The 15443-nt window shown below is 39.0% G+C and overlaps 1 protein-coding gene across 2 annotated transcripts; it reads left to right on the top strand.

Moving 5' to 3' along the window:
* Positions 1-3185: 3185 nt before the first annotated feature.
* Positions 3186-11427, top strand: ubac2 (UBA domain containing 2). Of its 2 annotated transcripts, none has more exons than XM_006783694.2 (10): positions 3186-3363; positions 3746-3870; positions 4880-4999; positions 5758-5864; positions 6163-6286; positions 6379-6426; positions 8098-8206; positions 8949-9091; positions 9571-9717; positions 9797-11427. In XM_006783694.2, exons 1-10 carry the CDS (start codon positions 3333-3335, stop codon positions 9902-9904), a joined length of 1062 nt encoding a protein of 353 aa, XP_006783757.1. In that variant the 5' UTR covers positions 3186-3332; the 3' UTR covers positions 9905-11427. The 2 variants fall into 2 exon arrangements, with proteins under 2 accessions (XP_006783757.1, XP_087706297.1); XM_087850171.1 differs by lacking the exon at positions 3186-3363 and adding an exon at positions 3393-3466.
* The last annotated feature ends 4016 nt before the right edge of the window (positions 11428-15443 follow it).

Raw genomic sequence — 15443 nt, 5'->3', positions numbered from 1 at the left:
TTGTGTCACTGTTTCTTTCTTTATTTTACTAGTGTAGTCTCTGATGACATTTTTCATTTTGTTTGTCTTCATTTCAAATTTATGGATTTATATTAAACTTTTTGTAAAAAGTTGTCTGAGTGGAGGAAGAGATGGTCCATGTTATGCATTGTGAGGGTATGGAGAGGGACGTGGCATTGATTCTTGCTCCATTCTTAAAACCTTCCACGCAAGTATTGATGGCAAAGAGCAGGGTCATAAGTGAGCTGCTGATTAATGAAACATGTTGAAAAGACACAATAGTTATCATTAAGAATGGATCATTTTGAGTCAACAATTAGTAGTTGGCACCTTTTTTTTGTTAAGAACTTGACAACAACTTGTTGGAGAAAAAAGTACACTTGTGGCTATTTATGGCCTTAGTATTTATGCAGGAGACAGAACCCTGCATAATCAAACTAATCAATAGGATTTTTTTTAAATTGAACTCCTGTAAATGTCTTATAATATAAATCCAGTGTAGCTTAATTTGCAATTTAGAATTTCAAAAAAACGTGTGTGCCTACTTACAGGTATAAGATATATTTGGCTCAGAAAATGAGGTCAGAGCAGTGAAACCAAAGTATGTGTGTGTGGTTTAAGAAGTGTTGTTTTACTGATGCAGATGTTAAAAGCATGGATATATAATATATTAAGAGGCATTACAGATCAAAAGTGCCGGCAGTTTAGGGACTTTAGAAGCAGTTGCCTTGAAGACATACTCAGGAACTCGGCTCTGGAGGAATATTAAGTTTTCTAAAATCCCAAACAATACATTTCTCATTGCTCTGAAACCATTTGTTGTGCCAAAAAGAAAAGGAATCTTTGCACTCAGCCAGGCTTTGCTCGTGTAACCTTGTCTAAATGTGCAGTGTGCCATTTCCTGGACACAGGCAGATAAGCTATGATGCAGGACGAAAACAATACCTCTGTTATAAGCAATTCTTCCTGAATACAGAATGGCTGACAAGTGAATAGCAATGATTCACATAAATGAATGTATGAATGAGTCATCAGCTTTTCAGATGACCACCTCAGAGGCTGTCTTGACTAAAAAGGTTTGTGACTTCATTCAGCAGCGCACTACTCTTTCACACTCCCTTGTATCTCTCTCTGTCTCTCTCACACACACATACACCCACACACACACACATCCCTCACAATTCACCGAGTGGCATTGTCCTGCCGAGAGATGTGTAATGGAAAAGATAAATGGAGGATAAAGCTAAGGTGACAGGACCGAGCATGCATGTGTATACGTGTATTTGCATGTGCGTGCGCGTGTGTGTGTATGTGTGCCTGCATGTGTGCACTGCACAACAGACCAGCAAACCATCTGCTCATCTCCTCTTAATGAACAAAGCAAACAGCAGGAGTCAAGGCTGTCTCCAAATCTGGAGTCTCTTTATTGGTAAGCACACACAAACACATACATACACACATCTCTGTGCTGTTTAATCTGATTATCTTTGATTGAGAACAGGGGCAAAGCAACCTTTTTAGACCTCACTCCTACATCAGTGACAGAGAAGGTCTGAAACACAATTAGCAAGCTGTTACTGAGCTCTGCTTTGCAGTCACATCTGACCACAGGCAGCCAAATAGACCTAATGGGTGGGAACTAACCAATGGGAACTAACACAACTGCATCTGTTGATGATGGGGAAAGTGCAACACTATTAGACAGCTGTTCGCCATATCTTTTCAAATGCACTAGGCTTTGGATCGACTGGTTCTGGAGCTATCACACCCAGGCAAGAAGCTATATACACATTTTGATGTGACTAAAACTGGCAGCAATTGGACAATAAGACAAAGCAGGGCCTCTGCAAAGGAAGTCTGGACCTTGACAAGATATGACACTGTGTGCATGACGCCAGATGACCATAAGAAAAAGTCATTAAGCTAGACTTGTGTAGTTACATCCTGCTCAAAGGCCACAGAATAATTTACATGGGTAGCACTCTTTGAGAAAGCTAAAGTTATAAACATCTGCTGTGCTGCATAAATGCTTATTACATACCTAACAATAGTCATAGGTGACAAGGTTAAAGATCAGACTTCAGGCCTTGATAATCCCCTTGGATTAGTTTATAAGATAAACAAGCAAGTCAGCAAGGGGGCACCGTGTGTAAAAAATACTGCCTTTCTGAGGGTCATCCAGCTGCAGCATCTGTACTGTTGAAATGCCTGATATTTCATCATGGATACAAAAATCCAGTTGTTATTGGAGTAGCTTTTAACCTGAGGATACAGACCTAATGGTTGTCGCTGGCTGATGGAGGTGACCCGGCTCTCAGAGATGGTGTGATATGGGTATATGAGTATCAACATAGTATATGAGTGCCTTAAAATAAAATTGCTCTTTTGAGCAACATGCAGCATTTTCTTATCATAGTAGATGCAGATAAAATTTAATTTAAAACTTTTTAATCTACGAAGCACGTGAAGCAACAGAAAACAGTGAGCTGTGGCATGTCTTCAGGAACTGATGGCAAAACGAATCAGAAAACGTTCACAGAAAACGTGCACTTATAAAAAGGGCATCAGCGACTGTCGTGCATGAGAAGGTTTTCTTGTTTCCAGATTGATAAAACCACGATGGTATTATTTTACTGTGCTTTTACTGAATCTGTTTTATCCCTTTCCTTGGTCTCACTTAATGAAATTGTTAAATGGTTTGACAGGCTGAACCCAGCATACACCAGATGGTTACAGCAGTTGGTTTTGATTTTACTTGATGATTTGCACCGTTTGCATAGTAGGTTTCAATTTCTTCCTACTGGTTGAAAGGCTTTTGGTCTCAAAGTGCACAACATCAAATTTTAAAAACAGCTTTCTTCCATCAGCTATCAGTCAGATAGACATATTGTAGCTTTCCTACACGATGCTATGCGGATTCTCTATGCATGTGTTTATCTGTGATGTGTGTATATATCGAAAATGCACACGTAAGGATGAATGACTCACTACAGCAGACCAAACCTGCCTGTGGGTACAAATAAAGTAACCTGAAGCTGAACCTGAATCTGAAGCTCATCCATAAAAATGTCTGAGCAGCGAGACTTCTCCCGGGCTCAACACAGAACAACAGCGACCCCCACAGGACGAATTTCTTTTAACATTTGGGGCTTCTGCGAGAGAAACCTTTTAGCTGTTGTCGGGCTTCCGTAGCGGAGTCCTTTGCCCTGCCTTTCCTTCCACGGTTACAGCATGGATCCTGTCTCCAACTTTATTTCGGTGTTTTAGTGTCACTTTGGCGCTATATTTGGATTGACAGCCGTCGCCTGGACACCGTAACGTACCTGGACGTCATGTTCACAACCACCGGTTCTCGTGGCCTTTGTAAGTATCCTGAATTTGCCGTTAAAACCACAGCGAGTCTCAACGGACTCCTAGCTTAGCTACCTGATGTTAGCATTGCGCTGTCATTCATTTACTCCGAACGGTATCTATCAGTTAAGGCTTCGGTTTGTTAATTAGAACCTTATGTTACACGTTTCCAAGTATCCAGTTTGTTCAGCTAAGGCCTCAAAGTTAAAATAAAGTGAATATTATGCTAACTTCGTAGTACTGAGGTGGCTGTGTGTCCCGCCTCTGTATACAAACAAGCCCTTCCATCTTCACAACTCTTGGGCAATATTTAAAGAATTTTAGATAAATCGATGAACAAAGCGACGGTGTTACTATATTGCTGTTAATTATACTGTGTGTGTGTCTTTGACAGACAAGGCTCCTCTGTCGAAAAGCCTTCTTCTGGTTCTAAATGGGCTAACTGTGATGCTCACCCTGCTGCCACAGTACCAAGACCTGTTTGTTTACCACCTGCAGGCTATCACACAGGAGCATCAGGTACGGCCCGGCATCTACAAGTGTGTTTGGGGGTGAAACATAGAGGGGACGCTAAAACTAGCACCTAGTGCCATCTGATAGTTTACACCAGTGAAACAATAAGGATCCAGGACTAAAGACCCTGAACAAACACACCTTGTCTCGGAGGACAGACACCAGCTTTGTTGGTCTTTCTGAAGTTTTGCTTATAGACTGTCTGCTGAAGAAATCCATTTTACCTGTTGAACTGCAGAATAAAGCTGTGGAGTAAATTTCCTGTTCCAAGAATTTGCATGCATCCTGGCGATGCAGAAAATACATAAATGTTTTTTATGCTTGTCCTAATTTGTCACCATATTTGTTTTACACAGCTAATAGAACACAGGTTAAAACAGATTTAGTTTGTAGGTTATTTATCACAAAGAATAATCAGTCAACAAAGTTACTTTCTTACGTTTACTTTCTTAACTGAAAGTTAACAAAGTGATGTCCATGCTTCCTGCTTCAGGGGGTGGGACAGTGTTAGACCTGAATATACCGAGTAGCATGTAAGATCCCGAAGTAGAAAGCATGGGTTAACAAAGAAAGGTGATATACACTGTTGTCAAGCCTGCTCACACAAAACCTGGTTATGTTGCTCAGTAGTACACCATCAACCATGAAGAAGTGTGTGGTGTGACAGGAATTATCTTATCGTCATATGCAATGACCTGTTATCATGAAACTAAAATTCCCCGTTTAGGTCACATGATTAGATCTGAGTCTGAGCTTGGGGAGATGTTATTTGTGCTAAGAGAAGTTGCTAAATTGATTTTGAGTTTGTTTTTTGTTTTTAATAAAACCTTTGTTGGAATTTATGGTAAAATGTACTAGTATTTGGTTCAGAAATGTGAGATAGTATGCCAAATTTGGGACACATATGTATATAATATATATACATAAAAGGCATTATTATACAGGGGTTTATTTGTTCTTCATATGTTTTGGATGCAAGTGTCTGTGTATGACTCTTCTGTCCCTTCTGTTTTAGGTGTGGAGATTATTGTGTGGCAGGCTGGTGTGTCTCGATATCAAGGACTCATTCTGCAGCAGTTTGCTCATTTACAACTTTCGAATCTTTGAAAGGAGGTTTGGCACCAGGAAGTTTGCTGTAAGTATAAAAACTATTGATAGATGAAAACATTTAAGGAAGGAGTGTAACCAGAGATTTAGCTGAACCAGAGTGAAGAGTGGATGGTACTCTATAAAGCGATTAAAAATTATTCTCCAAATTGGCTCAGGCGATTAGAGGATCATCAGGGGGTCCTTTTGTCCCTCTGTGGGGGGATACTCCCACTAGGTTTAAATCTGGGACTCCCCACCATTTGACTTTAGAACTGATTGAAGCTTCTTGGATGAGAGGTGAAACGTCTTCAAGCAACTTAAAGAAGTCCAGACGCTTTTCTTTGCAAGCTCCTTTGACTCTCCAAATTAGAATTATTTCATAGGTGTGATCATCAGTCAGAATCAGTATGAGTTTCATCTCAGTTTTGAATTCACCTTTTAGGGAAGAAAATGCATAACTTCCTCATTTAGGTGGCTTTGTGTTTGTGCAAATGTTTGAAGACTCATGGGCTGCATATAAAAGAGTGATTTAACATCTCTGTGTGAACAGTAAAGATAAATTAGAAGTGCCTTAAACCTCTAGTCTTTGTAATGGCCACCAATAAAAAGAAGCCTGATTGTAGAAGTCTGTGGGAAAGTGAAACTCCCCAGCTGTGACTTTAGATAGAGACCAGGTTTATGGTCTCAGTCACTTTTAACTCATCTTACGTAATACAGTGTGAAAGGTTTTTTTTTTCTTCTTTTTTTTTATAGGTATGTACTGCTCTGATAATTGTATATGGTGCTCTTTTCTCCCTTTACCAGTCCTTTCTTTTTGGTACTTGGTGTCTTTCTGCACTGATGGATTTCTTGCTGGCAAAGGCTTTCCAGTTTCTGTTTTACTATGAGGTGGAAGAACTGCCTTCGGGACTGTAAGTAGAATTTATTTTAACGCACGTGCAGCATCACTAAAATAAAAGTAGACTTTTTCAGTTTTATGGCCTGCAACAATTCTGCAATCAAACAGTTTTCATGACCATATTTTGTTTCATGATTCATGGTGTATTAGATAATCAGTTTACAATCCACCTCCACAAAAGAGACAATGGCAGTTTTATTTACATACATGTAAACTTAACATAAAAGATCAAAATGCATAAAAATCAATGTAAGTTCACAAGGGAGCCCAAACCTCAATCTTCTTGATTTTTTCCCTCTCGCCTCCCACAGGCTTGCACCAGTCTTCTCTCTGTTTGTGCCTTTCTACCTGTCGATCCCCAGGATGCCAGTCACACAGGTACTGGGTCGCATCCACATCACCAACAAGTCCCTGGTCTACATAGTAGGCTTACAGGTAAATCCCTATGGACACGTGGAAGTCTGTTTCACTTTTAAGTTTGAATTCTTACTGATCCCTGTTTTATCATCCTGTTCTTTGTGATACAGCTGCTGACTTCCAGTCCTTTTATGTGGCTCCTTGCACTCAGTGGCTTGGTGAGTAAATAAATTCTTCTTGTCTTTTGAATGTATATCTAGCATGTGTGCCAGCATTTAAAACATAATAAGCTATTCATGACCAGGAGGGATAAATAATGGTGATCATCAAGGACTCCGTGTGCAGTATGAGTCAAGGAAATCAAAATCAAAGGATACCAGCATTTCAGTATTAATCAAACAGTTGATTGATTGATTAAAAAAAATATATATAGTCATGTGAGAAAGAAAGTCTGCCTACTTTCAGTTCCAAGGTTTTAATGTAAGTCTATTATTTACAAGTAGTAACAGATGCTAATCTAAGTGTGAGCACCTCTATAAAGGCAGAAGGTTTGTCAGTGGAGCATTCAGGTGTCTGTTAATACAATGCCATGGAAGAAGGACATCAGCAATGATCTTAGAATAGAGAATGTTGCTGCACATCAATATTCTCTAATGAAAGATTATTCACAAGTGGAAAACATTTCATACAACAAATTCACCCAAGGTCACATGATACAATGCTCACAAAAATGACAAAACACCCAAGAGCTAGATCTCAGGGCTTAATTACTATATTAAATGTTAAAGTTTATGACTGTACAGTTTAAAAAGCTCGGAAAATATGGCTTCTTTGGAAGAGTTTTTAAAAAAAGACATGTTAGCAGAGCTTGTGTTTGCAAAGTTGCATCTAAAACAAAGACTGCCGGAGCAATGTTCTGTGGATAGATGAGAGCAAAGTGGAGATGTTTGGCCATAATGCACAGTTCCACATTAAGCAAGTATCAAACACAGCATACACGGCTCATTCCAACTCTCAAATACAGTGGTAGAGGGGTGATGATTTGTTTTGTTGACTATCAAGTCCTCTGTATACCAAAGTACTCTAGAGTCAAATGTGAAGCTATCTGTCCAACTGCTAAAACATAGCTTAGCTAACTGTGTCATGCAACAAGAGAGTGTTCCCAAAGTACAGTAGCAAATCACCAACAAATTGGCTGAAAAAGAAAAGAATCAAGGGGTTGCAATGGTCCAGTTAAAATCCAGACCTCAACTTAATTGAAATGCTGTGGCAGGATCTTGGAGAGAGCTGTGCTAAAACAAATACCCACAAACCTCGATGGACTGAAGAACCATTGTAAAGAAGAGCTGCCCAGAAATCCTCTGCAAGGAATCCTGATAGTCAAACAGCTATTGAATCATGAGATGGGATTATTTTTTCAGACACTGGTTCTCCATTTTGGCTTAAGTTTTGTTAAATAAATAATGATTAGGTGTAATATGACACGTGTTGTTCATCTGAGGCTGTGTTTAGAACTTAGTAAGGACCTTTTTTTATTATGATGATTTTCTTTATGCCTAAATCCTTGGAATAAAAAAAGGGGAGACGACCGTCTTTTTCACATTACAGGGTTTTAAGATTTGGAAAGCTGATTAGACCAAGCAAAGCTTTTGAAGACATGATCATAGACTTTGACATCTTATCACTAAAGCAACTGAGGAAAATAAACAAAGGATTTATTGGAGAGGAACTTTTTTTTTTAACTCCAGCTTTACTTACAGCCCTATACTAGTTTATATCTGCACTTAATATTGTTGCCTTACTTTCTACTGTGTAATTTAATCTGTATTCAGTAAAGATTGCTATTTCTGTATTATGTCCACATGTGCTTTTAAAAATATGCCTTTCAGATCTCAGGTGGACTGTACCACTCCAGTGTCCTACGGTTACAGAAGATCCTGTTTGTCCCCGCTTGGGTGTCTCGTATTGGACAATATATTCTGGAGCCAGTCTTTTCAAGTGAGTCCATCCTTTCGTAATAACAAACACAAATCCTGTCTAAATCCCTTTTACAAGGACAAGAGTTGCAGAGCCTGACGTGGGGTTGTTGTCTCTTTCTGCCTGACTTAATGATAATAATAATATACATACCTTTTAGGCATTTGACTAGTGCTGTGATGTGATTTAAAATGATAAAATGTACCGCTGTCACTGCTGGCTAATCTTTTTAACTGCTGGTTAAAAAGATTTTTACCTCTCAGCTATAAAAGGCTGATGGGATTTTTTCGTCAGCTCACCAATCTATGAACTCATAGATTAAGTTTTATTAAATAATGTGTGAACAGATGGAGTTAAACTAAAAATTAGCTTTTTATGTTAATGTGCAGATTACTTTTACCTCTTAAAACATTTCCTCGATAGATTACTTACCTTTTAATGTTCTATTTTAAGTAGCTCTTCCTCTCTAATCCCTAATGTCCCGCTCACTGATTTTTAAGCCTTTTAGAGTGCTTATCGGCCTCAAAATAGTCAGTGCTTAACAATGTCAAATTCCCTAACTGAACTATTGTTCCCTGACTGAAGTGAAACATGATAATAGTAATCTAGTTTGTTCACCACTATATAGGATATGAGGTCCTGAAACCTCGTAGGAAAAACTGAATTTGTGCTAAATGATCCTTCATAGCACTTATCCACTCGTGTACAGATATGTTATGATATTTTTAAGATGAATCTGTTGTTTATATCTGTGTTTGTCAAGGCTCCCAACCTACCAGCGAGACACCTCTGGGGATGGGTGCCACTCTTGACGTTCAGAGGCAGCAGAGGATGGAGCTGCTCGACCAACAGCTGCTACTGGCCGAGTACAACGAGGCCAGGAGGAATGCCAGACATCAGCCACAGGTAGATACACACAAAGACTTAAAACTGAACCTATGCATAGACCACCCAGTTTCTCAGAAATAGATTTTGCTTCTAATGCCACATGACAGTATGCGATACAGCAATGAAAGAAAGAGGGAAGCATGCTTACAGTTACGGTTGTAGTCAGACATTTAACCATGATCATTTAAGTAGGTAGTTGCACAAATTTGAAGTTATCAAAGTTCCTGTGTAGCGTCTGTAGGGTCCAGATATCAACTCGTGCTACCAGTAGTGACACTGAACTTAGGCAAATGCACAGCTAGTGAAAAAGAGTCAGAAAACATGAGAAGAGAAACATTTTTTTTTTTTAAGTCATTAAGGATGTATGCTGTACAATCACTGAGCTATCAGAGTATCTGACAGATATCTGATATTGGTATTCAATTGGTTCTTGTCTAGATGGAAGTGATTAGTATTACAAAGTGTTAGATACTGCTTTTGTCTGTGTATTTGTGCAGAGCGGGTTGCTACAGTGGACAAGGTTATTCCCTTCACTGAGACACAGAGGACAGAACCGCGTCCCGGTGCAGCCCCGTCCTCAGCCTCAAGCCCACCAATCCACACAGCCACCTTTTCTGGACAACTCCCCTGTAGCAGAAGAACAGGTAGACGTTTACTTCAGTGTTCCTGTATGTGTGTGTTTCTGTGCTTAAGTTTGAGCTGATTTTATCTTGTGTCCTACAGGTTGCACGTTTAGTGGAAATGGGCTTTTCCAGGATCGATGCCCTCGAGGCGCTCAGAGCTTCAAATAATGACATTAATATGGCAACAAACTTCCTCTTGCAACACTGAGGGAAGCAGCTCAGTGAGGGGAAAGAGGTGACAGAAAGAGAAAGCAGGAACCAAAGCAGACGAGCGAAAAGCTAAGCAGAAAGCAAATAATTCAGAGTCGAAGAGAATAAATAAAGGAAAGGAGACGACAAAGAAAATTTGTACAGATTATATGAAGGCAGTGTCACTGCTCCCCTGAAGCAGTGTTAGGCTGCCCCAACAGGACCCGAGCCTGATAGCAGGCTGATGAATGAAGTGTGAAGCACAGAGTGGATGACATTTGCGTCATCGCTTTCTGATGGCTGTTGTAGTGTGAAACAGACGTCATTGCTCAAGGAAGATGAGTCAGGCCTCTAACTTAACAAGATGCCTGAAAAAAACTAAACAAAACACAAAAATCAAACAAGTCAAGAGCTTTTCTAAGAGTACCTCTTAAAAATAACATTCTCCAGTCCATTGGTGGGAATAAAAAGTAGACTACTTCTTTCAAACAGAGTTGACAAATCAGCTGCCATCTCACAGGCCAACATATGCAGTAGTTATGTAAAATACAGTTTGTATCCCAATGTTTTGTCCTGTGTATCCAGAGTTCTAGATGTTAATAATTGGTTAGAAGTGAAAAGGGAAAAAAGTGCAAGATTTTTTGTGCACTAAATGATCAGCTGTGCTGCTGTCATTTTATTTTATTTTCTTGCTGGGAAAATTAAAATAAATTAGTGGGGACTCTGGAAAAAAAAATCTACATGAACAATATAACCTACTAAACAATGATTTAACTACACAGGTTTTACTTTTTTACTTTGGCAGTGTTTCATGGAAGTAACAGATTGCAAGATGCAAGATTGCAGATTAGCCTGACTGAGAGATACTTAAAGAGCCAAACTCTTGTGGGGTTGGCTGGTTTCGCCCATTTTAACTCTACAAGTACTGTACAGTGTTGTGGACAGACGGGCTGTTTGCTGGCTACATGGGCTATCTCAGGGTCCCTGAGGAGACTTTTCTGTTAATGACATAATCCCAATCACATGCGAGTGCACCTACACAGATGCACAGAAGGCCTTCAAGGAGGTCATGTTTCATGCCCTTGACCATTTTTGTTTCTTTATTTCATGCTCTTGTATGCACAAACACATTGAAAGGTTATTTATTGTGTCTTAACTGAGTCTTTTTTTTTTCTCGCTGCCAGCACATCTGTTTAATTCAAACTAAGTCTTAGAAGTCTGTTCATATTTATTATGCAATATCATGGTGAGAGGTTTAAGGAGACTATGTGTTGTATAGTCACTAATTTTGTGTATATAAACATACATGCAAGAGAAGTAATACTGCATCAGCAGTGTATCAATTTCAAAGATGGATGCTAGTTTTATATTTTGTGCATAATAATATTGATAATATATGACCACTGAGAAGAGTCATTTGTGTTTGTATTTTTGGAGAGTGATTTAAAAATATATGGATGTGATGACAGAATTGTTGCATGGTCAACTTTTTGATGGACTGTAATGAATCATGTTTGGTCTGTCAAATAAATCAACTTGATGACGGAATTATTTGTGTTATTGTGATGAGCGTTTACCTTAAAAAATAAGCCTGTGTGAAACGAGTCATAAGTTGACGAAACATTAATCCTAAAATGACATTTAAGTGTTTGGTTTGTTGGAGTCATTAAACTATTTTTAACCCATATAACCCACATTATAACAATTTAATCTATGTAACAATTATCGCACCATTCTCTGTAATCCCTAGACATGATTGTGTGGAATGATTCCAGTGGCTCAGTTGTTTCTAAAATAGAGTGAAATTGAAACTGTATGCCACATTTAAAGTCACTCTAATCACCTTTCTTCCTCATTCTGATCCTCAGTTTAAACGTCATCAGGCTTTTCTGAACATGTCTAAGTCCTTAAAAGGCCGATTACATATTTCCATCAATGAGTAGCTGAACAAGTGGACAAAGTGGCCAGCAAGCATACATTATGCATTTATTGTGGGCTTAACAGTGGATTGCTATTAGGTAATAATGCTACTTTTTAACACATGATGGCAGCCTTTTGCCAAGATGATACATGGGCTCAGTTATCTGCTGAAAAAAAATAACTCTATTTATTTTCACTGTTTTGAGTTTGTAATTTCACTTCCTCTTGAGGTATCACTTTCTTTCTTTTAATAGCACAAAAAGCAAAAGGAACAAAAGAGAATTAAGGGAGGCATGCATGAGTGGTTTGCAAAATATAAGCCATTATACATTACAAGCTAAAGCAGAAATAATGTGATTTATAAAGATCAAAATCCAGGGTTAAGATTTCTATCCTTTTGTGCATATTAGAGCAACTGTGCTGTAACTGTACATAGCTTCTTTTTTTTAATGAAGATCAATATATATCACTTAGCTAGATGCTCAATAGGAAACCCCCAAAGTGACTGCAGCAGATATTACTTAAAATCATTCAACTGCAATCTAACAGTACGCGATTCAAAAACGTTTTTTTTTTTTAAAAGGTGGTCATAATTGCTGTTATTGATTTTTTTTTTAATGTACCTCCCCATGATAAGCTTCATTTGACCACTAGATGGAGACATCGAGTCAGACCCGTGGTGTTGTTATTGCCAGTTAGTTCTCTGCCACACCCACCCGCTCCCATTAAGTAGACAGCTCCAGCAGACAGGCTCGCTCCAGGGTGACTGAATATCAATGCGGAGAAAATATGCACGTCTTCACACCAAAGAGTTTTAAAATCACACAGTTCATCAACTATTTCCTAAAATAAATAAATAAAAATAAAGGACAGATTATACTTTGGGCCACCTAAATTTCTCACCACCCGTTTATTGGACTTGAAATCCCATCAGAATTTTGTTGAGATGCCATTTAAAAAACCACAAAACAAAACAAAAACAAAAACCTGAAAGACCTCCTGAGCTCACGGTGACACAGTTTTATTCAGCCTCAGCTGATATATAAACCAGTCAAGCGGTGCGACTTTTAATGGCTCCTGAATTGAAAAGCTGCTTAAACCTCAGTGATTGAGATCTCTTTGTGCTACTGAGGTTTAATTAAAGACAATGATTAATAAGAAACAAAACTTCACGGACAACCAGCCTCATTATGGAGATCCTTTTGTGAAATGCCCATTTAATGCGCAACATTAATCACGCATTGTTTATAATCTGGAGTTTTGGGAGATTTTTTTTTGCCTTGATCTCATGTGTTTATATTAAAAACCACCCTTTTCGCCAGGACGATCAGCAGCAACAGTAACAGAAAGATGACGTAGATCATAGCTACATTCAGGGGGTTTCTCCTTGTCTGGCAGGAAAACCACTACCATTTATAGTACAGCTGACTGTGACCTTGAAGCACCAGCAGTTGTGTAGGGATATTTGTCATTTCAGTTAAGCTGTCTGTGACTCTGTTAAACAATGCCTACTCTATTGTACATCATGATATACTTTAACTTTATGATAGACTGTAATAGGAGCAGAGTCAGCTGTGTCCTTGTGTTACTGCACCTGCAGCTGCTAGTTTTAGTTGGTTATTGGTGCAGATTAGCTTTTGAGGTAAATCGCAATAAGCATTAGGATGTAGACATAGATAATTAATGCATAGGTCATGCACATTTAGAGTTAAATCGCATTGATTGCCTTGTTAGAGTTGGATGATAACATTGATACCATTCTTTACTCTGTTGGATTAGTAGCTAAAACAAAGAAAGACTGAAAGTGCTGCCACCTTCACTGAGTAAATAAAAACAATGATGTTTGAAGGTGACATTGTGACCTAAAATGAGAGTATGGAGCGGGTGGAAGAGACCCTGGAAATGTGGAGGTATGCTCTGGAGAGAAAAGGAATGAAAGTCTGTTGAAGCAAAACAGAATACAGTTACATGTGTGAATGAGAGGGAGAAAGGTGTATCATTGAAGCTGCAAGGGGTAGAGTTAGTGAAGGTAGATGAGTTTAAATACCTGGGGCAAACCATTTAAAGCAATGGACAGTGTTTGAGAGAGGTGAAAGGCAGGGTGGAGTGGGTGGAGATGAGTGCCAGGGGTGATTTGTGACAGAATGATGGCAGCAAGAATTAAAGCAAAGGTTCACAAGATGGTAGTGAGGTACCTGCTAGGATGTATGATTTGGAGACAATGGCATTAACAAAGAAACAGGAGGAAAGGATTTTGACTATGGAGCTGCCAGACAGGAGGAAGAGGAAGACCACAGACAATATTCATGGGTGTAGTGAATGAGGAGAGAGAGGAGGACACTAGGGATAGGGTGAGATGGAGGCAGCAGATCTGGTGTGGTGACTCCTAAAGGGAGTCATTGAAAGAAGAGTGATCCAATTTGTGTCACTACATAGCTTTGGAAGCTGTAAAAAGCAAAGATAGAGGGTCTATTTTTTCTACATTTTTACATCACAAAGCATTATGTGGTTACAAGAGATATAAATGGTTGTTCGAACTGATAATATAATTCAATTCAATTTAGGATCTTCATGACAAAGACATTACCCAAAGCCTGCCATACCACACTGAAGCAGGTTGCTTCGGCAAAGCTGTGCTGATGTGTTTCTTTGATTTAGGACAGCAGCATAGTTCTGTAATGACAGACAGACTGAATGTGGAAAACTGAAACTGAGACATACTTGACTATTTCTTTCTCCTCAAGACACCTCAGGCATTTTATCACATTGTCTAAATTAATTCAGAATACACTTGTTCTCATTCACACTTGAACAATGAACAATTCGGAGCTACTTAATAATCCAGCAGTTTGACAGGTCAGCCCCACTGGAGATCAGGTTATGTTATATGTGATCCATGACCTAAAATGGGTTTGACACTAATGTAAAAGTAATGCCTAGTTTTAGACCTAATAAATCCTATTTTTGTTAAAAAAGAAAAAAAAAGAAAAGAAAAACAACAACAAACAAACAGTGACCAGGCCTCTGCAGGAAAATAGCTAACGTCACCTTGTAGAAGTGAAAAATTAATATAAAAAACCCACACACACAATAAAGCTGTGTAGGAGAGCAACCTGACCCATTTTTTTAATTACTGGATTCATCCCGTTCAAATTAATTTATTTATGGGGAGATAGGGCATTGTTTACCCACTAACGTAATGTGTTAGCGTTTATGTTTCGGCGTGACTGAATTGCTTGCTGATGGCCCGCGTGTATCACTTCAAACACCCAGAGGCCATCACGAGCTCTACCGATGTCTCCGCTCTGTTGCTATGGTGAGTGCATGCCGTTTTGTGTGGTTGCCATGGGGACCCCGTATTACAGCCCGCTGCCTGCTCTCTTCATGTTTCTGCACGATCATTTGTATGCCTCCTGTAGGCTAATGCTTTAACAGACATGCAAAGGGAAGTGCCCTGAGGGAGCGCCTTCTACAGAAACACGCCCAGGTATCCCTGACGTTGTTTAAGAGGAACTTAAAAAAAAAAAAAAAAAAAGGAGGTTTGGGGGTTGGAAGTGTCTCACTGTGACTTTGCATGTCTCATAACTAAAATGTGAAATATCAGCTGTATGAGTGTAATGTTATACAGAACAATGCTG

This window comes from Neolamprologus brichardi, chromosome 13, assembly GCF_056152115.1.
Source record: "Neolamprologus brichardi isolate AB-2024 chromosome 13, ASM5615211v1, whole genome shotgun sequence".
Classification (NCBI taxonomy): Eukaryota; Metazoa; Chordata; class Actinopteri; order Cichliformes; family Cichlidae; genus Neolamprologus; species Neolamprologus brichardi.
This window is presented reverse-complemented; position numbering and strand designations above follow the sequence as displayed.

Excerpts from the sequence above, each read along its gene's own strand:
- ubac2 (XM_087850171.1), top strand. The coding sequence starts at position 3,430 with ATGTTAGCATTGCGCTGTCATTCATTTACTCCGAACG. Across the intron at positions 5,865-6,162 it reads GAAGAACTGCCTTCGGGACT|GCTTGCACCAGTCTTCTCTC; the intron begins GTAAGTAGAATT and ends CGCCTCCCACAG. Across the intron at positions 6,287-6,378 it reads TCTACATAGTAGGCTTACAG|CTGCTGACTTCCAGTCCTTT; the intron begins GTAAATCCCTAT and ends TTTGTGATACAG.